At 40.2% G+C, this 24,355-nt stretch overlaps 1 protein-coding gene across 2 annotated transcripts in view; it reads right to left on the reverse strand.

Moving 5' to 3' along the window:
- The window catches only part of LOC122662610 (probable protein phosphatase 2C 12), a 64,179-nt gene that overhangs the window by 32,143 nt on the left and 7,681 nt on the right, over window positions 1-24,355 (reverse strand). For both annotated transcript variants that reach the window (XM_043858288.1, XM_043858290.1), the window contains one exon: window positions 14,872-15,043. In XM_043858288.1, the coding sequence (XP_043714223.1) occupies window positions 14,872-15,043 (172 nt within the window). The remainder of the gene's footprint in view (window positions 1-14,871; window positions 15,044-24,355) is intronic.

The following is a 24,355-nucleotide window of genomic DNA, read 5'->3' on the forward strand; positions in this document are numbered from 1 at the left end:
AATATAAATCAAATTTAAGAAATCTTGGATTTGTTGGAGAGCTGGTTTTGTGCTCTACCTAATACAAAAAAAGTCTCATGTAATCATAAAATCATTTGACCAATCAAATTTCTTAGAGAACAAGAATATTTCTCTAAATTGAGAGCAATTTAATTACTTATAGATAAGATCATATTTTCTAAGAACAATATAAACCAAATGTGAGACTAGGTATACCATTACCATGACAATGACCAATTCCAAGAACAATATAAACCAACTGTATGTTTTGATTGTTTCAAACTTCCAATAGCTTGCTTCTTCAGTTATGTTGTCTTCTAGTTCTATGTTGATTTTTTATGACTTGATGTGACTTAATGTTAATTATTGATGACTTGATGTGGCTTAATGTTGATTTTTGATGATATAAGGTATGTATTGTAAAATACTAAATAATGTTAGAAAAGAGGGGAAATAAAAAAATAACACTTGGGTACCCCCTTGGTTGCCTAAGTGGGTGCCTTGTTGCCTAAGCGCATAGGCACCCCTCTACCGCCTTGGGTCGCCTTGCCGCCTTGACAACTATGCAGCAAGATTATTTTATTCTATTTCAAGGCCACAAATTTTTGTTTTCCCTATAAGCTAAGGAAAATTTGAGTTGCCTTTTAACAAAGGCTAAGATTGATGCGGATTCATCATCGAAATGGGCTTATTTCCTTAGAAATAAGTCTAGGGTTAGGATATATATATACTGGGCATTTGATCCCAAGGGTTTTTTATGTAATAGGCCGCTTTTATGGGCCTAAAGCCAACAACATGCCTTGTTGATACTTCACGAGTTTACGTTGATTTATGTTTATTGTTTTGTTTTTCAATGAGTTTGCTTATATTATATCTAGGACCGCTTCCCTTCAGCCATGATGAATGAGAATCCATTCAGCGAATTGGGTTCAGATGCACGCAGGGGGTATCGAAGTGTATTTTGTGGAACATACTAAAACTTAAGAGGGGTTTGTGAACCCTAGGATGGTGGCTTTCCATTCACTAGGCGGTGAAGGGAAACTTAGTCCTTATATCTATACTTTGTTTATTACAGGTTGATTTTCTCATATTAGGTTATTTCAAGCATAATATCACATTACATTGGTATGGCTTCTAGGTTGCATATAAGCATAATATTGGTACTTGGGAAATTATGACTTGTGTCAATAATGACACTAGTCCCTTTATTTATAAAGTATGAAAGTAGGGTTACAAAATAGAATAATCAAACAGACTGAACGACCCATGTACCCATATTACAATACTCCCCCTCAAGTTGGAGCATAGACACCACACATGCCCAACTTGCACAAAATCAAATCAGATGAAATACTTTACTGGTAAGCCCTTTTGTAAGGACATATGCTAACTGCTCACTGGACTTCACAAAAGGAGTGTAGATAAGACCTAGCTACAGCTTTTCTTTGATGAAGTGGCAATCAATCTCAACATGTTTGGTGTGATTATGCTGAACTGGGTTACGGGCAATGTTGATCGCAGACTTGTTGTCACAGTAACATCATAGGAACACGGACAGGAAGACCCAAATCACAAAGGAGATCCTGAAGCTATAGTAACTCAGGAACATCAAATGCCATAGCACGAAATTCAGCCTCTGCACTGGACCGAGCTACCACAGTCTGCTTTTTACTACGCCAGGTAACAAGGTTGCCGCCAACAAGAGTGAAATATCCTAATGCTGATCTCCTGTCATCTGGTGAACCGGTCTAATATGCACCAGTAAAGGCCTCTACACACATGTGATCATGAGGTTAAAAAAAATACCCTTCCCTGTGGCCGACTTCAGGTACCTAGGAATCCGAAAGACGAATTCCATATGAGAAACACATGGTTCGTGCACGTACTAACTCACCAAACTCACAACATAGGCTATGTCCAACCTGGTATGGGACAGATAAATGAGATGTCCGACTAGGCATTGGTATCTCCCCTTATCAACCGGCTCATCATCCTTAGCTTTCAAATGGAAATTAGCCTCGAGAGGAGTATCTACAGGCTTGCAGCCAAGCATACCTATCTCCGAAAGAAGATCTAGAGTGTATTTCCATTGAGAGAGAAATATACCTCTAGTAGATCGAGCTAACTCAATACCAAGAAAATATCATAACTTCTCTAGGACTTTGATCTCAAATTCCTTACCTAGGCAAGTCTTCAAAGTAGCTATCTCAACAGGGTCATTCCCAATAACAACTATGTCGTCATTCGTCAACATGTACAGTTACAATGGTAAAGTGATCACCAACCCGCTTAACAAATAAGGTGTGATCAGCATTGCTCTGCTTGTATCCCACTGACACCATGGCTCTATGGAATCGACCAAACCAAGCCCGCGGTGATTGCTTCAGCCTATATAATGCCTTCTTTAGCTTACACACCTCCCCTTGAGTCTATAGAGAAGAGAACCTAGAGGGAACATCCATATACACCTCTTCTTGCAGTTCCCTACGGAGGAAGGCATTCTTGACATCAAGTGGCTGCATCTCCCATCCAAAATTCACTGCACATGAAATAATAACACGAATGGTGTTCATCTTGGCAACAGGGGCAAAGGTCTCCTGGTAGTCGATGCCATACGTCTGGTAAAACCTTTGGCAACCAATCTCGCCTTGTACCAATCTACAGCCTAACAGTAAACACCCACTTGCAGCCTACAGGTCTTTTAGTGGGAGGAAGAGGAATCAGATCCCATGTGTTATTTTTCCCAAGAGCTCGCATTTCTTCAAGCATGGCATCCTTCCACCTAGAGTCTACAAAAGCCTCCTGCCAATTTGAAGGAATAGAAACAGATGACAGAGAGGAGATAAAAGTCTAATATATAGGAGACAAGGATCATATGACACTACATGGGAAATGGGATGTTGTGTGCAGGCCCTAGTCCCCTTGCGAACAGCAATAGGTAAATCTAGAGATGCATCATGAGTAGGAGAAGAGAGATTTTCATCATGAGTACTAGGAGGAGAGAGATTACCAAGCAAAGATGTGGACGCTGGATTAGAGGGCAACAATTGGAGTGGTGTAATGGCAGTGGTATCGATTTCAGTATCTGGAGCGGTATCGACTTGAGTGGTTGGAGCGGTCTTTTTCAAGTTCTTCAGTATCTGTAGTGGTATCGAATTGAGTGGTTGGAGTGGTCTTTTTCAAGTTCTTCCTTGAGAAAACTCTTAACAATCTGGGCTCCCCTTGAATGGGAGGCTCAGGCTCAGTACTAGGCACACTATCTGTCATCCCCATCTCAACCAAGGGCCGTCCTGCCTCATCATGTAAACCAGTAGACTCCCCCTGAGGAGGTGCCAACACAGAATAATAAGCCCTTGTCTCATGAAACACAACATCCATTGTCACCAGCATTCAACGGGAAGGAGGGTTGTAGTACTTGTACCCCTTTTAAGTGGCAGAATATCCAAGAAATATGCATCGGAGACCAGGAGGATCAAATTTCCCATGAATGTGAAGATTTCAGGCAAAACAAACGCAACCAAAAACCTTGGGGATTATAATAAAAGAAGAAGACCCAGTAATAACCTCAACAGGGCAGCGAGAATCCAAAATGCAAGACGGCATCCGATTAATCAAGTAAGCAGCAGAGAGAACGGCCTCACACTCCAGTATTGGGCCGGTACATGCATCTCGAACATAAGAGAACGAGCCACCTCCAGGAGATGACGATTCTTGCACTCTGCTACCCCATTCTGGGCCGGGGTATCAACACAACTGGTCTAATGGATGATGCCCAAGTCCTTGAGATAGGTTTGAAAGGAGCCTTCCATTCATTCCTTCCCATTATCAAAGCGGAGAATCTGAATCCGAGCATCATACTGTGTTTTCACCAATTCATGGAACCGCTTAAAACAATCAAAAACCTCATTCTTCTGACATATCAAGTAAATCATGGTAAGGCGAGTGACACAGGCGGAAGGTTCAGATCTGTAATAGAGAGGACAGATCTAATTTGTAGGGAGGTTAGGGATAGGATAAAGGGAGAAGACAAGGTTTCAAGATCAGATTCTGATCTTGGATGAAGAGAGAAGAAGAGACAGGAGATGAGAGGGAGTATCGTGAGAGAGAGAGAAGAAGAGATGAGATGGAGAGTGGGAGAGAAAGAAGAAAAGACGTTGGGGAAAGGGGAAGGGGAAAGACTCACCAAAAATGTGAGGGAGGGGGAGAGGACTGCTTCAATGCAGGTCTGGCCACAAAGGCTCCAACTTTTGTTTCATTCAATAATTCAATTCAACATGTTACAAAAGGTTGGATACATGGGTATTTAAAGAAGAAAATGACTTTTGGACTTTAATAACTCCTAAAAACTAAAACCAAGAAACATTAATGACTTACACACTACTATTCTAAACTAATTACTCACCTAGAAACTAATACCAAGTAAAATTAATTACTTAACACAAACTCTTGGACTCCTACATAGAAAACTTAAAAGACCCAACTTGAAAACTGAAGAGGCTAATTAAGCACCTAGAAAAAACGAAATCAACTCATTAACTAAGCCTAGGAAAATGAAAAAACACATTAATACACCTAGGAATACGAAAAGACTAGTTTCTAGAAAATATAAAAGACTCAATCCTAATAAATATTTTTTGAGAATATGAAGGACCAGAAGAGGTTGGTTTTAGCCAGCAGATGCTCCATGCATATAGGGTGGCTGGTACTTGGCTGGTCCACGCAAAGACTGGTTGGTGCGTGGTGGGTTGTGTCTAGTCCTGGGCTGCCAAATTGGGTCAGACTGGTCTAGCCAATCAATTGCTCCTACATCAGCAATAATGACAGTCAATAAAAGAAACAAACCAGCGGCGGTAACTAGATACAAAGACACAATGGACAGGGCCTCATATAACAGAATGAATCAAAGAGAATGGAACTAAACTTTTATTGCCCAAACGGTGCTAACTAGTTGTAGTTTGCTTTGCAAAAACGCAAGCATCACAACAAACAAAAAAAAAAAAAAAAAAACTGGTTTCGGCTACATCTAGAAAGTAAAGAAAAAATTGTAGACAAAGTGCCCAACGGAGGATGTCCTAAGCGTTGGTGCCATAAACGTAACTCGGTCAAAGCAGTAGTAGAGCGGTCCATGTGATGAGCCTGGGTAGAAATAACAGGAGCAGAACCACTGTCCAGAATGTAGAAACCACCATGCACCTTACCACTACAAATCGTTGCCCTGGACACCATGTCTTGAAAAATACAGTGAGAGGGGAAAAAAAGGTTACTTTGCAATTTAAGGCTTGGATAATACTACTAATGGAAAGATGGGACATGTAAAACAGAAGATAAGGATAAATTAGATACTTTGACAACTCCCTTCCCAGAAATAGGGGAAAAGGAGCCATCTGCAATGCGAACTTTTCCCTTACCTGATGATGGATGTTAGCAGAACCGAGAATGAGAGAATTAGAGAATAGCTTGACTTGTATCATTGATAAGTAAGCCCTCTATTTATAATTGAGGGAAAATTACAAAGAGGACAGAACTGCCCCTAAAGTAGCCGACTCTCATAGAGAGCAGGCTTTACATAATGAAAGTAATAACTAAACAAAGGTAGAAGGGCCAGAATACCGTGGATACCCCCACGGTATTCTGGCCCATACTCTCCAACACTCCCCCTCAAGCTGGAGTATACATATACTAAAAGAAGCTCCAGCTTGAACTAATTAAGAAAAAATAAATGCTAACACTCCCCCTCAAGTTGGCGCATATAAGGCACTAATTCCCAACTTGAACAAAATAGGAAGAAACAGAGTTGCAGTAACTTCCAGCTTGACACACTGACGGATGAATGAAGCTCCCATATAATCATGATAAATCTTCAAGAACTTGAAATAATTGATCTTCAAAACCTGGGCAGACTTGATCAACAAAGCTCTCAACAATCTTCAATAGCTGTCCAGTGATGAATCTCAGACTGGTAATCTTGAAGATAAACAACTAGGGCAAGCAAGCGCCAAGCAACGAAAATAATCAACCTAACTGTAAATCCTCAAATAGGCAGGCACAACCAAATATCTTCAATATGCTTCAATACTTCAATCTCCCCCTTACGGCAAGTTCAAAAGATACCCAATGGCTATGGTGGAAAAAACTGATCTTCTGATCTTCTATGTGTTTTGTCACAAATGTTCCTGCAAGTTCTGCTTCTACAATGTCTGCAAGTGTATTGTACATAATCTCCCCCTCACGTGTAGTAGTATACGTGGACATAACAGAGATGATATAGAGAGATAATGGCAAAAGTATAATGTTCCAAAATTTTCCAACGGTGCTACGGGAATGGAAAAGGAAGGAATGGCAAATTAGAGTATACCATAAACTTTAAAAGTGGTTATGAGTAAATGCTAAAGGTATGGTATGGTGTGGGATATGGGTAAATGAAGAAGCAGTGGGATAAAGAGTCATAGAGAAAAAAAACCAATGCACTATATCAATTTTCAACCTTCTTCAATCGATCAAACAAACTTCTTAGATGGAAACTCCTACAGGGGAGAAACACCAAACTCCAATTTGCAGATCTGATTTGAAGCAAGGAAAGGCTCCAATCTTCAAGGCTTGATCAATCTTCAAACAAGGAAGAACCAGTGTGCAAAACTCCAATCTATGAACTCCCATATGCTGAATAGTACTGATGAAGATATCTGGGCAAAATTGATATAATTAACTTCTAGAAAACTTGGATCAAATCTGAAGTAGAAAACAATAATGCTTGGAGCAATCTCCCAGAGTAAGCTGCATATAAACCTGTAGAAAAGCTTCACACAACTGAATAGATTCGTAGTCGCAACCAATAACCATGGAACAACTGTTGTAATCCCAAATAGAAATTGATCTCTAAGGTAGTAGATTCGATTCTTCAATAAGGTGAAAGAATTTCGATCTCCAATATTAGGCAGACACAGTCTCAAGAACAGGGCAGCAGTAGTCCTTATGAAGGCAGCTTTAACATGTTAACCAGTCATGCTTACAGAAGCCAATCAGCAAGTAGAAGACAATAACTCTGCAGATCCAATAGGAATTGATGCAACCATCCACATAGGAACCAGAAAAAAAATAGGTTGACAGTTGGAGAAATTGACCATAAAGAAGAAACCTGATTTTTTTATTTTTTTTTTCAAAAAAAACTCCATGAATGATGCTGAAACTAGGGTCGAGTACTCCTCTAATGTTGATAAAACTCCCCTCAAAAAATCAGCAAGAGAGGACATCCCTAACCCTAAGATCGATTATAGTCAGGGTTTTTACAAAACCCTGAAAGGTGAGATCGATTGTAGGGAAGAGGGCTTCAAAAAATTGATGATGACTTGTCAAAGATTGATGATGTCTTGGAATAGATGCTGTCCTCAGCTGCTTGAATGGATCTCCAATACAAATAACTAATCTCTTTTTGTGATTGAGACTTGATCTTCAAGAGGGAGAAACACCAAAAAAGAGCAGAAAAAAATAGGGCAGCAGCTATCACATGAAATAGAACTTCTTTAAGCCATGTATTGATGAAGTAAATGGTCCCTCTTGATGGTAGAAACACCTCCAAAAAACTCCAGCAGCAGCAAGTAACCCTAACCCAAAAATCGATTTGTGTCAGGGTTTTGTAAAACCCTGAAAATAAGGATCAATTGGGGTAGGGGTCTTCAAACACTTGGAAAGAGGCTAATATTGAGATCGAGTGGTCCTTATAGAAGTGGAGAATCACCCCTCAAAAATCAGCAGCAACTGAAAGGAGGAACCCTAAAAACTCGATTGGAGCCAGGGTTTTGAAAAAACCCGGATAAAGGAGATCGATTGGGGTAAATCAAGGCTGGAGAAGAAAAAAGGGGAAAGAGAAGATGGAAAAAAGGTAGATAGATGCTAGGAATTATTGCAGAGGGAGCTCCAACAATGGAAGATCAGCCTTCAATAGTGATAGGGATCAAATCTTCAAAGAATTCTGGAAAACTCCAATATCGCAGTGTTGTGCCAGCAACTATCGATCAGAAAAAAATAATGAAAAAGAGGTAGGTAGGATGGAGGAGGGCAGCAACTAAAGCACTGGTTTAGGTTTACCTCATTAGTGCTGCCCTCTTACAAGGATGAGAGACAAAAAAAAAAAACAGAAGTAGAAGCCGAGAGAGAGAAAGGAGAGAGAAGATGATAAAAAAAAAAGATTTTTTTTTCTTTCTTTCCTGTAACCCTAGATCAGATTAGGAGGCTCTGATGCCATGTTAGCAGAACCGAGAATGAGAGAATTAGAGAATAGCTTGACTTGTATCATTGATAGGTAAGCCCATAAATAGAGGGAAAATTACAAAGAGGACAGAACTGCCCCTAAAGTAGCCGACTCTCATAGAGAGACATTACATAATGAAAGTAATAACTAAACAAAGGTAGAGAGTCTAGAATACCCCCACGATATTCTGGCCCACACTCTCCGACAATGGAATACTGAGAAAAATGGTTGGGAGAACAAATCATATGGTCTGTAGCACCTGAATCGATTATCCAAGGAATTGATACTATCGAGGCACTAGCATTATAAAAATAAATACTTGAATAGGCAGAATGGGACTCAGAGTGAGTTGGCAGAGAGGCGATGCAGCAAACGGAGTGGAAAGCTGGGTCATCATGTGGCGCAGCATAGAAAGAGTTGCTCCTGAGAAAAAGGGGAATCTGTATCACCAGTAAAACTCTCAGTAGTAGTCTCCGTGTTGCGGGCAAGAGGTGGAGTACCGCGGCCACGTCCACCAGTAGAACCACCACGCCCACGGCCATGGCCAGTACCAGTTTCAAGACGCTCGTGAAGCTTCCAACAATGATCTTTGGTATGGCGCTCTTTACCACAATAGTCATACTTCAGAACCTCTTTCATGGGCTGGTTGCGATCACCTGATCGGTTGGAAGAACTCCCTCCACGAGATTGAGAACCAGAAAATAACGCAGATCTTTTCTTGAGAATTTGGCTGTAACATGGCAACACACCGAATGTCCTCAGACTGAACCAGAGAATAGGCCTGGTCCAAGGTTGGAAAGGGTTCACGATTCAGGACATGAGCCCTAATCGGATCAAATTCAATGTTCAGGCCAGCGAGGAACTCATATACACGAAGCTTGTCTTCCCGTTTTTTAAAAGCAGCAGCATCACATGAACAAAGGGGATGATAATCTTCATAAAAGTCGAGTTCCTTCCACATACTTCGTAACTCTGAATAGTACTGAGGGAGTCATCTCCCTCTGCTTGGTGCCACTGATTTTCTGTTTCAACTCATATTCCTAGGTAGCATTCTCAACCTAGGAGTAGGTTTCCTTTGCAGCCTGCCAGATCTGGGCAGCAATATCAAGTAAAAGATATCCCTGAGCAATATGGGGTTGCATCGAATTCAACAGGAAGGCCACAACAAGAGAGTTATCAGAACACCACTTTTCTTGAGCAGCATCGGCAGTTGTAGGCTTCTCCAAATCACCCATGAGATACTTAGAAAATCCACGGGAACTGATAGAAAAGGAGCAAGACTTCGACCACATCAAATAGTTACTCCCATCAAGTTTAACGGAGCATACAGGGATGGTAGGAAAACATGACGGTTGTTTCCTCCATCCAAAACAGTGGACATGGTTGAAGTCGTTTAAGTATCTGTTCCCTCCATCTGAAACAGATAATAAAAAGAAATTGCACGAACAAAGGCCTTCGGCAGAGATCACCAAAGCATGCCACAAGGAAAAAGATGTAGCATGAGCAACCAAAAAATTAGATCTGAGAATAAACCATCAAATCAGGTTTAAACCATAGGGATCAAGCCAAAAAGAGCCCTTGGTGGGAGAGAAAAATCACCACCAAGGGTGAAAAAGGACTCACAGTTCCAAGAGAGGAACCGCAAGAGAGAGAGGAAGGCGGAAGGTGGTGGTGGTGGTGGTGGTGCTGTTGGCAGCGCTAGATGAAGGCAGAAGGTGGTGGTGGCTGTGCTTCCAGGCGGCGAGAAGTGGTGGAGGTGCTGTGTAGAGGTGGAAAGAGAGAGAGGAAGAGGAGGAAGGAGGGCGGCATTGTTTAAGGTATGGTGGGAGAAGAGAGAGAGGAACTAGGTCATTGAGGATCCCAAGGTGGATCTCAGCTCTCATACCATGTTGGTATTTGGGAAATTATGACTTGTTTCAATAATGACACTGGCCCTCTGTGAAACCCACCTCTAAATTGAACTTTTTTTTTAACTTGTGTGATTACAGGTTCTGGGTCAGTGTCCATGCTTGCCTCTATGTTGTGGGCTGCGTCGGTGGTGGTTCGGAGCAATCCATTGACTCGCCTATGGAGGATTCCGAGGAGCCAGCACAACTAACCATCCTTGAGTCTGAGGATCCTGTCGGGTCCCAGCATATCAGCTTCATATGCCAAACATGCTGGATTGAGCATATGTAGAACCTCACAATTTCCTAGGCTGGTTTAGGTAAGAATCTGTCTTTATAGATAAGACTCTACTTTTAATAGTATATGGGGGGCAAAAAGGTAATTTTACCCTAGTGGGACCCACACCCTTTGTAGTCTGGGGCTGCCTGTGTGCCAGCATACCCGGGCCCACCTTTATGGCCTATTAAGTTTAAATCATAACTTAAAAACTAGACTTAAGTAATTAATTATCTTTTAAAATCAGTTTTGAGAAAACAAATTGTAAAAACTAATTCTATTAACCAAAGACCAAACAGCCCTTAGTTCCACCCCTTTATATAAAACCACCTTAGCCTAAACTCATATCTACCAACACCTAAAAATGATTCAGCTTAAGGAGAAAAAGAAGAAAACGGAGAAGGAAGGAGAAGAAGAAGAAGGAAGTCTAGGGCTTGAGGAATTCTTCTCAAATTGAAAACTTGGAACTTGGAAGGAACCTTTAGTGGAAGATTTCACCTCCTGTTCAGCAAACTACTTGTGAGTTTCCCTAAAATTCTGCAATCTCCTCTCTTCATCTCTTTTTCTTTATTTCTCCTTGAACCTATGGACTAAACAGCCCTATATTGTGTGATTACTTAGAATGGTTGTTAATGACTCTAAACCCTAACCCAATTAGACCAATCTGCCACTCTAGGGCATCACCCAACCCACTAGAACCCTAATCCTTCTATTTCCATACTTACCTGCCCATTAACCTATAAAACCCAGAAAATTCTGTCATTCCATTCTAGGGTTTGAAACAATTCATGGATGATACATGCAAATGGGTCATTTTGGACCTAAGACTTCACCCTTGAATAGCCCTAATTCAATTTGGGTGATGGGGACCTGTGTTAGGCCTAAATGCCTAATCCAGGAGAAACAAAACCCAAAATAGGTACTGGTTTGGCCACCGGATTCAGCCTGCTGAATCCTACGGCTGACCAGATTCAGGCCAACTCCAAATCCGGTCCTACCTACAGTCCCAGTTTTGGTTCCTATATGCTTAGGGCTTTTACTTAGGGTTGTGTTGGACCTAATACATGATGGATATTGTTTATCTAGGCTATAATATCATCAGTGGTGAGGTTAAGGTGTGAGTTGGGACTCTCAATTACCTAGACTATATCAGCAACTCCAGGTAAGGGAATTTGACTTTTATTTATGGAGTGTTTACTGCTGTCTTTATGTTTATGCCTGCTGCACCTGTTCATACACCATATTAATGATTAAGGTTCATATAGGCTTATAGTTGCTTTTCTTTTGCATTAGATCTATGCATGATTCTAGGAAGCATACCATATTGCATTTGCATAATTATTATGTTCTATGATTGTTATGGATGAGATGATAATGGAACTGAATTACTACCTTCTTACTGCTGAAATATATGACATCATGATAGAATGCATTGGGTTAGGATTGACATGAACCCAATGCTACGACCCTTACCAACAGGGGTAAGGTGTTAGATAACCCGTGGCAGGTCTGAAGGGTATATACCGGAATGCCATTCACAATCCCAGGTCTGAAGAGTACATACCAGAATGGGAACAAACAGTAGGGTTCGCATTGAGGGTTTGTCGGGGTCTGATGTGTTCATTCCGGAACCGGTGAGTCTTCACCGTAGTAGAGTGGTATTCATGGATGACCGATGTCTGGTTTGCGGTTCCGGGACTGGGAATATCATACCTACGACAGTAGCACTCATACCTCATGTGACTTAGAACTGTTGCTAGAAGCATCCTTAGTTTAGGTCATGCATCATAGACTATATGCACATGCTTGCATGTTTTCCCTTGCTGGGCTCAGTGGAGCTCACCCCTGTGGATCCCTCTTCTTTTTCAGATAATACGCTTGGTTCTGAGAAACCAGATGATGGACTTGTTTTTGCTTCTAACTTCCACACCGATGAGGGTCGTACGGTGCAGGAGTTTGAAGTTCATGAGGCGTCCTGTGGATATGATGCCTGTGCGTTCGCGTGATTGGCCTGACAGAGCAGGCTATTCCTTTTTGTGTTTATAAATTACTTTTTTGTAGTATAATTTACAGATACTGTTACACTTTTGTCTTGTAGTACCTTGTGAGAACTACACCAATGTAATACAAAGTTCAGTTAATATAAATATCTAGTTATCACTTGATTTCTCTACTTATTGTTGTTATTATTACTGCTTATTCTCTTCCGCTGCGATGATTTACTGTATTTTGATGAACTGTGAATGGGAGTACTGCACCTATGATCCTGGAGGATTGTTTAGGTGCCAGTTGGCATCCGGTCACACCATGCCCTTATTAACCGGGCCGGGGTGTGACACCCTCTATTTATAATAGCATGAAGTAGGGTTACAATAGGGTTACAATATAGAATAAACAAAAAGACTGAACTACCCCTGTACCCATATTACACCCATATTACAATACATAATTATATAAAATTGTCATTGCTATATTACATATAGTCATATATTGTACGCCTAGGCAACGCTTAGGCATGTGCCTTGTCATTTAGGCGCCCCTCCAACATCTTGGGTTGCCTTGACAACTATGTTTTTGAGTTGTGACAAAGGCTAACTATGCGGTTTAACAAGATTATCAACACAGGAAAAATGATAGATGAATGCAGGAGAAGCATTGTGGTTTCGATTTTTATAAAAATAGAAGTGATTTTCAAAGCTATAATAACTATAGAGGAATAAAATTTATGATCCATGCTATGAAATTATGGGAGAGAGTAATTGAAAACCGCCTGAGACAAGAAACTAATATTTTGAATAACCAATTTAGTTTATACCAGGAAGATTAACCACATAAATGATTTATTTGCTTAGTAGACTAATGGAAAGATTTAACGAATGTAAGAAGGATCTACATATGATTTTTATTGACTTAGAAAAAGCTTATGATAGAATCCCTAGAGAATTAATTTGGCAAGAATTAGAGAAGAAAAGTGTTTTGAGTAAATATGTGGACATAGTTAAAGATAAAAAATGTTGTAGTGACTAGTGTAAGAACTGTGGAGGAGGGGTAGCGGTAGAGTAGTGATTAGTGAATTCCCTTCACAATTGGCAAGGTTCTAAATCTCGATTTCGAGGCCAGTTTCGGTCAGGCCCGAAATTGAGATGCATCAGATCTCGTTTCGAGGTTTCAACACTGGGTTTTGTTTCGGCCAGGCCCGAAACCAAGACAACTCGGAGATTTCAGTCAGTTTCAACCGAGAATTAGTTCCATGACAATTGGATTACATCAAGGATCAGCTTTAAGCCAATATTTGTTTGCGCTAATCATAGACGAGTTGACTAGAGTCATTCAAGATCAGATCCCTTGGTGTATGCTCTTTTGCTGATGATTTTGTTTCGGTGGATGAAACAAAGCAAAAATAAATGTAAAGTTGGAATTATGGAGATCAACCTAGTAATCAAAAGATTTTAAAATAAGCATGACAAAAACAAAGTATATGGTGTGTACTTTTAGTAAAAATAGGGCTGAAAAGTGTGGTGAAGAAAATTGATGATAGAAGGACTGCAAAGTGAAATTTTAGGTACATAAATTCAATCATACATAAAAAGGAAAAATAGAGAATGATGTTGCACAAGAATTAACAGGGTGGACGAAGTGGAGGGATGCATCTGGAGTGTTATGTGATCAACATATTTCTTTATATACCACCAGCAATGATGTATGGAGCTGAATGTTGGGCAGTGAAGAAACAACATATAAATAAATTTAGTGTAGCTGAAACGAGGATATTGAGATGGATGAGTGATAAAACTAGAAAAGATAAAATAAGGAATAAACAATTAGAACTAATTTAAGAGTGGCTCTGATGCATGATAAGTTGTGAGTAAGTCGTTTGAGGCGGCATGAACATGTGCAACGGAGGACTTTGAATGCTTCAGTAAGGGGGGTGATTTGATTCAGATTGAAGGAGTTGAAACAGCTAGGGGGAGGCCTAAAATGACTCTAGGAGAAGTGGTGAGGAAAGACATGCATAGCTTAGGACTAGTAACAAGTATGGCTTCAAATAGAGTTGATTGAAGAAAAGGATCCATGTAGCCGACCCCATTTAGTTGGGGATAAGGCTAAGTTGAGTTGACTTGTACTATTTCCTTTATTTTCATCATGAACTAAAGTTATTTCGTAATTTTAATGTTATTCTATATATGCATAGGACTGGAATGCCAATACATTTGTGAAGAATTTTGTACTGCTGATTGGTTTATGTGAATATATAAGACTTAACATCAGCCACTAGTGTATGTATATGTGATGTCTATACGGCAAGACTGCATCCAGGCTTCATTAAGCTACACCTTTAAGTACCTCACACACACTTCTCCATATTTTAATATCAAAGTATTAAACTCATAATGGTTCAGCTAAATCCAACTACACTGAGGTTAACATTAAGAATGATGTATCTAATACAATATTCATACCTTTCTCTTGAAAATCTTTGTCAGTTTTTACAAAACCTGCAACCAATGCCCTTGGTAGTGCTGCCAACCAGTCATCTCTACTCAGATCTGAGGGAATAGCAGACAAAACATTGTTTAGGAGATTCTCCTTCGAGTATATAGCTGCTGCAGAACCATTGTGTCCATCAAATAGCTGCCAAAATCATTGCATTTTTAATCAATTAGCAAAGTTTTTACTTTCTATACTTAATATATTCTCTTCCTTCTTCAAAAAAGAATTTCTAACAAAGAAATAAATCAGCGGAAGAGCCGAAACAGGAATTACATAATTGAAATAAGCACCAAAATTGCAGGAAATGTGTTAGATGGGAGAGTACCAACTAATTCAGAAACAATCAAATTAAACAACAAAGTTATAGTTGGCATCCTTTCCAAATAAAGGATGCAAGAAAGGTATGTGTGGGAAATTCCAGAAAGACAAACATTAAAAGCTTCCTACTCATTAGAAGTATGAAATTCATTCAAAAAATATAAGACTTAAGGTTTTACAAAGGATTTGGGGGTTTTCTGGATGGCAGACCTAGTTGTGCCACATGCAGGTCGGATGGGGCTAAAATTTAATAAACAGGTTGACCCCTCCCCTGCTCACATGTCAAATGTCGACCATAGTTCAAGGTTTCACCGAAATTTCGCGAAATGATTTGGTTTCAACAGATTTCAAAACAAAACCTTGAATGATATGGAAAGATTGCAGTTTTCCGGTCGAAATTTCGTTGTTTCAGCAAAATTTTGACGAAATGTATCGTTCCGGACGATACCTTCCTTTAATATAAAATGTCAGGTTTCGAAATGTTCACTTCACTGGTTTTGACGGAAAAGATTGTGCAAACTTTTTTTTTGGGGTTTTTTTGCCAAATCAGCCCCATTCAAAGCATAGAACAAGTTAGGCAATAGTGGAATGCATCGGAAGCGAAGATTTGTTGCATTTCTGGAAGATCTCTGCAAGATTCAAAGTTGAAGGTATACCACTTTTCCCAAAAATGAATTTTGCAAAAAAAATAGGGTAAATACTTAGTGGTTGTCCTTAGAGAATATATACAGAAACGTACAGCATATACCACTTGTTAAAGAACGGACCTTGTACCGTGGTGGAAAAGTTTTCTTGTATACCACGATAGGGGAGTGTCCCTATCGTGGCTGGGATTTTGTTACTTGTTTTAGTTTATTTCTTTTCCTAGTTAATCTAGATTTTTCCTTCCTAATTAAGCTAGACTTCTAATTAGACTTTCCTTGCTGTACAAGAACTTTATTTCCTTGTTAGACTGTACTTTGAATTAAATATTAATAAACACCAGAGGTAGGGAGACTGGTGGAAGTATCGAGTCTGCTGGTCTTCTGCGCAGTCTCCCCCCTTTCTTCATCCTCAATTTTCTTCTTCTCCTTCTCTCCCTCTGTTGCGTGGTTACTGTTGTTTAGCCACTGGTATTGTCACATGGAATCAGAGGCTTCAGATCTCTAAACATCAGTAATCATCTCTTTTCCACTGCTGTTTTGATAGTCCATTTAAGGACTACTTTTGATTCTGGTTGCAGCAGCCTATGCTGCCTATTTACTACCTACAACCCTAGTTAATGACGATATGAAGCTAAACTAGGGAATTCTACTACCTGTCTACCGCTGCTTTTGAAGATATATGCTTCAAACCTTCAGTCTATATGCATATAATGGTTGTGGTTTCAAGTTCTGAAGGTTTTCTTCAAGTTATTGACATCTGAAATTTCTCGCCACCCAGCCGGCTGATGTTATCAAGTTCTTGACATAGTTCAAGATCTCGCCACTCGATCTCATAGGATCTCGAGACGAAACGCCATGCGATACACAAATATGTCATTATCTCACTCGAGATCTCGGTATCTTGCCGAGATCTCGAGCTATTTCTCATTTCAGTTCGACTCGGTAGAACCAGAAAACTCATAATACACCATAACTAGACGAGATCTCGACTCGCTCTCGCCTGTCTCGCCTCTGTGAAGGGGAAACTCCATCTTTGGGTCATGTTTTTCATTTCTTTTGGCAAATCACACCTCCAACACCTCATCAAAGCTTGATTCATTAAAGATTGAAGCTGCTAATCTCTTCCAAGCTGCATCTCAAGAACCTAAGGTAACTATTCATCTCAAAAACTATATTTTTCATAAAAACATGATCTAAACTTGCAGACTACCAACTTAGGGCCCGTAGTCAAAGTAACATTTTGGGTTTGAATTTGTAAAAACTAAGGGTTCCACTGTGTTTAGAAGGCCTAAAATAGGGGGAATATCAAGTTTCAGCCCCTAGCCATATGGCCACCGAAACCTACCATCGAGTTCAGGAAAAAAAATACATGATCTCGCCTAGATCTCGCTGAGATCTCAGCTTCGTGGCCTGGCGAAACCGAGATCTAAAACCTTGGTTCTTAAGGATTTTTTGTGTCCATCTGAAGGCACCCTCGATCCTATTTTCAGGATCACCTCCTGGTCTGATTTCCTGAGATCAGACTTCTTCTTCATGGATGCTCTCCCCAATCCCTATTTTACCTGTTTGTATGATGGCTGATCCTAAGTTACCTGTGGATAGTGTTCATATTCAGATCACTAACATCAAACTTAATGGTGTATCTTACTACATGTTATGGTCTCAAGCAGTCCAAGTCTACATTCATGCTAAAAGGAAGATGAAATATCTTACTACTAAACCTCCTATTGATTCTAAAGATCAGCTTCCCTCAAAGCATATGAGGACGGGATGCATGAAAATTCCACACTCAAGATCTGGTTGTGGAATAGTATGGATCCTGCCATTGCCGCAAACGTCATGTTTCACACTACTGCAAAGGGAGTTTGGAATGATTTAAAGGAAAGTTTCTCTCAAGAGAAAAATATTTCCCGGACTTATGAGCTCTATGACAACTTGTTCAGCTTTAAACAAGGGGACAAGCCGTAACCCCAGTTCCCCTCCTTTCCCTAAGAAGCGTCCCTACCTTATCTACTCCCTCGCCGCCCTGGATTTGAATGCACCTTTCCTTTTAGATTATAGATCCAATGCTCTAAGTGGTGAGCCTATTGACCCGGGTTAGTTGGCCTCTTTGAGCCTGGCTTGTTCTTTTGTGCGTTTTTTGGGTTGGGCTTTGGCCCTTGTTTTGTCCCTACTTTTTGGTAGGGCGTAGTGTCGGCTCTTGCTTGTATCCTCTCCCCCCCCCCCCCCTCTTTCTCCCTTTGGTAATTGAATTATTTATTCATCCAAAAAAAAAAACAAGGGGACAAGTCGTCGAATGGATACTTCAGCAGTTACAAGGGCATTATTCAAGAACTCCAAGTTCACCAATCTCTTACTAATGGTCCAGTTGAAGCTTCAGCGAGTTGAGTTTCATATGGCTAAGTTTCTAGCCGACCTGCATCCTGATTACCAATCTGTTAAAAGTCTACTTCTTGTTGGTGAGAAAGTACTGTCGTTAAATGAGACATTCTCTCATCTTCAGCGTACCAATACCATATTCACAGTAGATCCTTCCCCTTCTCCCAAGGAAGGTTCAGCCTTTATTGCTTGCAGAGGACGAGGCTCTACCTTCTTTGGTATAGACCATGGCCAATGGAGAGGTCATGGTCATGGTACAGGAGGACAGGAAACTGATAGGTCTTCTCGACAGTGTACCTTCTGCGGCAAGCCACTGTTGACACATATTGGGCTAAACATAATTGACCAGACTGGACCAATGAGCTAGCCAACATAGCCATGACTAACAGCTCTACTGAGAGAGTAACTTCTGGTGACACAACACTTGCATCTACATCTGTGGCTTCTTCCTCTGTTTCTGTGCCTTGAGATGTTTATAACCAGATACTTAAGTGCCTTCAACAGCTTGAGTCATCTGCCTCCACCTCTACAGCCACTTTAACTCACACAAGTAACTCAACTCTTCTTACCACTACATCATCCAACCTGTGGATTATTGACTCTGGTGCTTCCTCCCATATGACTGGTAAGTCAAACCTGTTCTCTTCTATGTCAAAAGTTCAAAATACTTCTCCAGCCATTCTTGTTGATGGATCCTCCACCCAGGTGATAGGTTATGGTACAGTCTCACCTACTTCATCCGTGACCTTATCATTTGTCCTTCATGTTCCATGATTACCGTCTATCGTTGCTACTACAACTGCTAGTGGATCCTCTCCTCTTCAATGGCATCTTCGCCTGGGGCATCTATCCTTATCCAAGCTTCAGCTGATGGTTCCAAGTTGCAAATCCATCTCTCGTTTTGAGTGTGAAACATGTGAACTTGGGAAACATCATTGATCATCTTTCCCTTCGAAGTGTGTCTAGGAGTCCATCCTTATTTCCTTCAACTCATTCTGAAATTTGGAGTCCCTGTCACGTCAGTAATAGATTAGGGTTTTCTTATTTTGTTAGTTTTGTGGATAATCATTCCCACTTGACTTGGGCATATTTATTGAAAGATCGTTCCGAATTTCTTACTATTTTTAAAAACTCAATTTGATGATTCCATTAAAGTTTTCCGATCTGATAACGCTTTTGAATATACTCGCCGTGAAATTTCTGGTTTTTGCTTGGCTAATGGTATGATTCATCAAACGAACTGTTCAAATACCCCTCAACAGAATGGGTTAGCTGAACGTAAAAATGCACTTGTTGAAAATTGCTCGGCCACTTATGGTTCATATGCATGTTCCCAAACATTTTTTGTGTGATGTTGTTCTCACTACTTGTTTTCTTATTAACAAGATGCCCTCTTCGGTTCTAGATAACCAAATGTCTTTTTCTATTTTATATCCCAATGGTTCCCTGCTTAATGTTCCACCAAGAGTCTTTGGTTGTGTGTGTTTTGTTCATATCTTGCAACGTCACATTGATAAATTATCTCCCTGGGCATTAATATGTATTTTTCGTGGTTACTCTAGAACTCAGAAGGGGTACAGATGCTATGATCCTATTACTCATCGGCAATTTGTTAGTGCTGATGTGACTTTTTTCAAGAATACATCATATTATTCTCCTACTGCTCCTTCACCAACATCTACTGCAGGTATTGATCATACACCCCTTACTCCGATTCTTGTGCCCTTTGATGATGCTCTTGTCACTACTTCATCTCCTCCATTGCAGGCATACCAGCGGCACAAGCAGACAGTGGCTCCAGTGTTGCCCAGTCCATCATATAGTCCGATCTTGGACCTGAGGTTTCTATTAACTTACCGGTTGCTCTTCGGAAAGGTATCCATTCTTGCACTCAAAAATCCATGACTGCCTATCCTATAGAAAATTATGTGTCTATCTCTCATCTTCCATCTCCATTCCATAACCTAGTTTTTTCATTATCTACTATATCCATTCCTAAAAATCATCATGAGGCCTTATCTAATCCTGGATGGAAAATGGATATGGAGACGAAAATGGATGCTTCATTATCTCGACAGACATGGACTCTAATGGATTTGCCTCCAAGTAAAGATCTAATGCGATGTCGCTGGGTATACACCATCAAGTACAATCCAAATGGTTCCGTTGAATGCCTTAAGGTCTGGTTGGTAGTAAAGGGTTACACACAAACCTATGGCGTAGATTATTTTGAAACCTTTTCTCCTATTGCTCAGTTAAATTCAGTTCGTGTACTAATCTCTTTGGCTGTGAATTTAGATTGGCCCCTATATCAGATGGATATCAAAAATGCATTCCTATATGGTGATCTACAAGAGGAGGTTTATATGGAGCAATCTCCTGGATATGTTGCTCAGGAGGAGAATTCCGATAGAGTATCCAAGCTCTGCAAGGCCATCTATGGGTTGAAACAGTCACCTAGAGTTTGGTTCGACAAGTTCAGCTTTATTCTTAAATCGCTATGGGTTTTCACAGTGTTATTCTGACCATAAATATATCAGGCAAGGATTCATCCGGGATTGCAGAAGTGAAAAAATTTTCTTCATCAGCATTTTCAAATGAAAGACTTGGGTGCCCTCAGATATTTTCTTGGCATTGAAGCCCTACGGAGTAAGAAAGGAATTAGTCAATCATAGAGAAAATCTGTGTTAGACCTCTTATCTGAGACAGGTATGCTTGCCTCTAAACCTTTTAACACTCCTATGGATCCACATCAGAAGTTTGGGACTAGTGATGGTGAAGACTTTAAAAACAAGCATCGGTTTAGGAGACTCGTAGGAAGCTTATTTACGTAACTGTCACTAGACCAGACATATCCTTTGTTGTTGGAGTAATCAGTCAGTTCATACAGTCACCAAAGAAGGGTTCAATGGGAGGCAGCCATAGTTCAATATCTCGCGATATATCGGTATCTCGGGCCTACCGAGATATTCGAAATATCCGAAATATACCGAAATTTTGCCGAAATATGGTATTTTTTCTACCATATTTCGGCACTCCATCTCGATGGGTTTTTGGCCATATTAAGGCCTGATACTTCATGTACCCCTTATTTAAGCTAAATAAACACATTTAAACCTTCATTTTGCAAAAAAAATGAACTCAAAGTGGTGTTTTGGGTTTGCACCCTTGATTGACTGTATACGGTTGGACCCTGATGTATAAAATAGTTAAATACATATTGTTTAAGTACTAAAAGACATAACAAGAAATTTAAACAAAGTAATGAAACAAAAATAAAGTCAAATGTAGCCTTTGGTTTAAACTTTAAAGTTTAAACTCATAAAGTCATAAGTGCATAAGTCATAACTCATAAACTTCATAATAGTCAATAGTTCAATACTCAATACACAAAGTATTTCTACGAAATTTACCGAAATATACTGAAATGTACCGAAATATACCAAAATTTCTACAAAATTTGAATTTTTTCATTTCGGAAGCCCATCTCGTCTCGGTAGTGTCGAAATTACCGAAATTTCGGCGATATCTCGCGAAATTTTGTACCATGGAGGCAGCTTGTCGTATATTAACGTATCTGAAGGGAGCTCTAGGAAAGGGGCTCATTTAGCATCCTCAGCAGAGTGTTGATCAGGTAGGATTTTTTAATGCTGACTGGGCTAGTGCTCATGATGACAGGGGATCGACTAATAGGATATTGCACCTTTGTTGGTGGTAATCTAGTTACCTGGAGAAGCAAGAAGTAGACAACTGTGGCTAGGTCCAGTGTTGAGGCTGACTATCGAGCTATGGCTAGTCCTACAGTCGAGTTGATGTGGTTGAAGTCGTTATTTCAAGAGTTGGGTTTATCGGTCTCTAAACCCATGAAGATATTCTATGATAACCAAGACTACCAAGTAGCTATCTACATTGCAAGCAATCCAATGTTTCATGAGAGAACCAAGCACATTGAAGTTGACTGTTATTTTGAGAGAAATGTTGTCATGAAGAATTGATTGTTACTTCATTTGTCTCTTCTGTTGAACAACTTGGCGATGTGTTTATCAAGCCTCTGTTTGGTCCTGCTATTCGGAAAGGATGTTCCAAGCTGGCCATGGGTGACCTGTATGCTCCAGCTTGAGGGCAAGTGTTAAAGAATGGACCTTGTATCATGGGGGTACAATTTTCTTGTATACCACGATAGGAGAGTGTCCCTATCGTATCTGGGGTTTTGGTACTTGTTTTACTTTATTTCTTTTCCTAGTCAGTCTAGATTTTTCCTTCCTAATTAGGCTAGACTTCTAGTTAGACTTTCCTTGCTATAAAAGAACTTTATTTCCTTGTTGGGCTGTACTTTGATTATTAATAAAGGGTGCGTCTGTTTGTAACCAAGAAGGTTACAAACAGATTTTGTAACCATATATTTTTTTACCCCTATCAAATGATGTGTTAATTATTTATTTCTCTGTTATTCAAATTTTCCGCTCTTCCTCTCTCTTTCCCCCACCCTCCCTTCGACCGGGTGACTCAACAACACCGATAATGGGGTGAAACACCCCACAAGTATGTTGCAAGTTTACCGCTTATGAGATTTATGTAGTTTTGGGGTTTAACAACTATAAACCATCAGTTCCTCGTTTATCTATTGATCGAAGGGAAGTACCCTCACGGGATATTGCCATCTAGACAATTTCCCTCAAGATAATGACACTACACTTTTATAATCGTTCCCACTGAACCCCCATATTATAGTCTGTGCTCTATTGCAATCGCTGTACACATTCAAACTTGGATTCCCAGAAAAACATAGATGCCTATTTCCTTTCCACACAATTCGTTTCATTATTTATAAAAATGGGACCATGGAACAGAAAATTTTACTTACATACCGGCCATAATTAACCCAGATTCGGAGTTAGGAATGAAGAAGACGAGTTCTTCGATGGTCATCACAAATCTTCAGACCCTATGGTGTATGAAGAAGAATGCTTCACTTTCTCTCAGATTCCATGGAGATTATGAGAGAGAGAGAGAGGAGAACGCGGTGTAGTCAAGGCAGGGGTGGTCTGGTGGGTTGCGGTGGGGTTCAAGTCTGAAACAAAGAGAGGTAAGGAAAGGGGAGGGGAGGCAATGAAATTATAGAAATGTGACAAATGTCCTTGTTGAGATAGGCTAGTTACCCGATTGGGGGAACTAGTCCTAGTTGTGTTAGGATTGCAGTCCAAGTTGTGTTTGTGTTAGGATTGCAGTCCTAGTTGTGTTAGGATTACTCTTTTTCTTTCTTTTATTTTTTATTTTCCACTATTTTATTGTATTTTCCTCCTCAGCCGAGTGCTACTCTAGGATTCCTAGTTGTACTAGGAATTCCTAGTAGGATTAGGACTGAGGAGTTTTACTTCAATTACATGTACTTCAGATTACTATAAATAAAGGGCCTGGGTGATCGATTCTGATCACTCAAGCATTCATATTCAGAGCTGTCTACATGGTATCAGAGCCATCTCTGATCTGAAGAACAGCTTCCCCTCGATTTTTCTGGTTTCCATCTTCAACACACTCTCGGCTTCTGGTTCTCTTCTTCTCCAACTCTCTCGGACTCTCTACTTCATGCAGGGCAGCATCTTTGAGGTGATTCAATGAAGAATTAGCTGCTGCCCTCCATGACACCTCTCTGAAAATCATTCAAATACTGGGGTGATCTGAACCTGCCGCAGGTTTCCTCCAACCTTGGAGATCAAGCTGCTGCCCTAATCGAGCTGGATTTCTGGTTTTATTTGGAGATTGATTCCTGCACCTTCTGATCTACACCCTATTGTTTTCAAACTGCAGATCCAAAGCTGCAATTTTTTGCATTCAAACTGCAGATCTGAATTCAATCCACAGCAGATCCAAATCTGCAATTATTTTGCATTCAGATCTGTCCCTGCTGACCTAAATCTTCTCCAATTCAGGGCTTTTATTGGCTCATCTGAAGGGGCCACTGTCTGGAGGACACTTTCTCTACTACAAGGAAGACACTCGAACCTTGTTTCAGCCAGTTCTAAGGGCTGCAACTCATACAGCCTTAAAACCCAGGGCTCTACTCGATTAGGGTTTCCTATTACATCATCAGTTTTTTTCTGATTTTTGAAGG

Source organism: Telopea speciosissima, chromosome 5, assembly GCF_018873765.1.
Source record: "Telopea speciosissima isolate NSW1024214 ecotype Mountain lineage chromosome 5, Tspe_v1, whole genome shotgun sequence".
NCBI classification, from domain to species: Eukaryota; Viridiplantae; Streptophyta; class Magnoliopsida; order Proteales; family Proteaceae; genus Telopea; species Telopea speciosissima.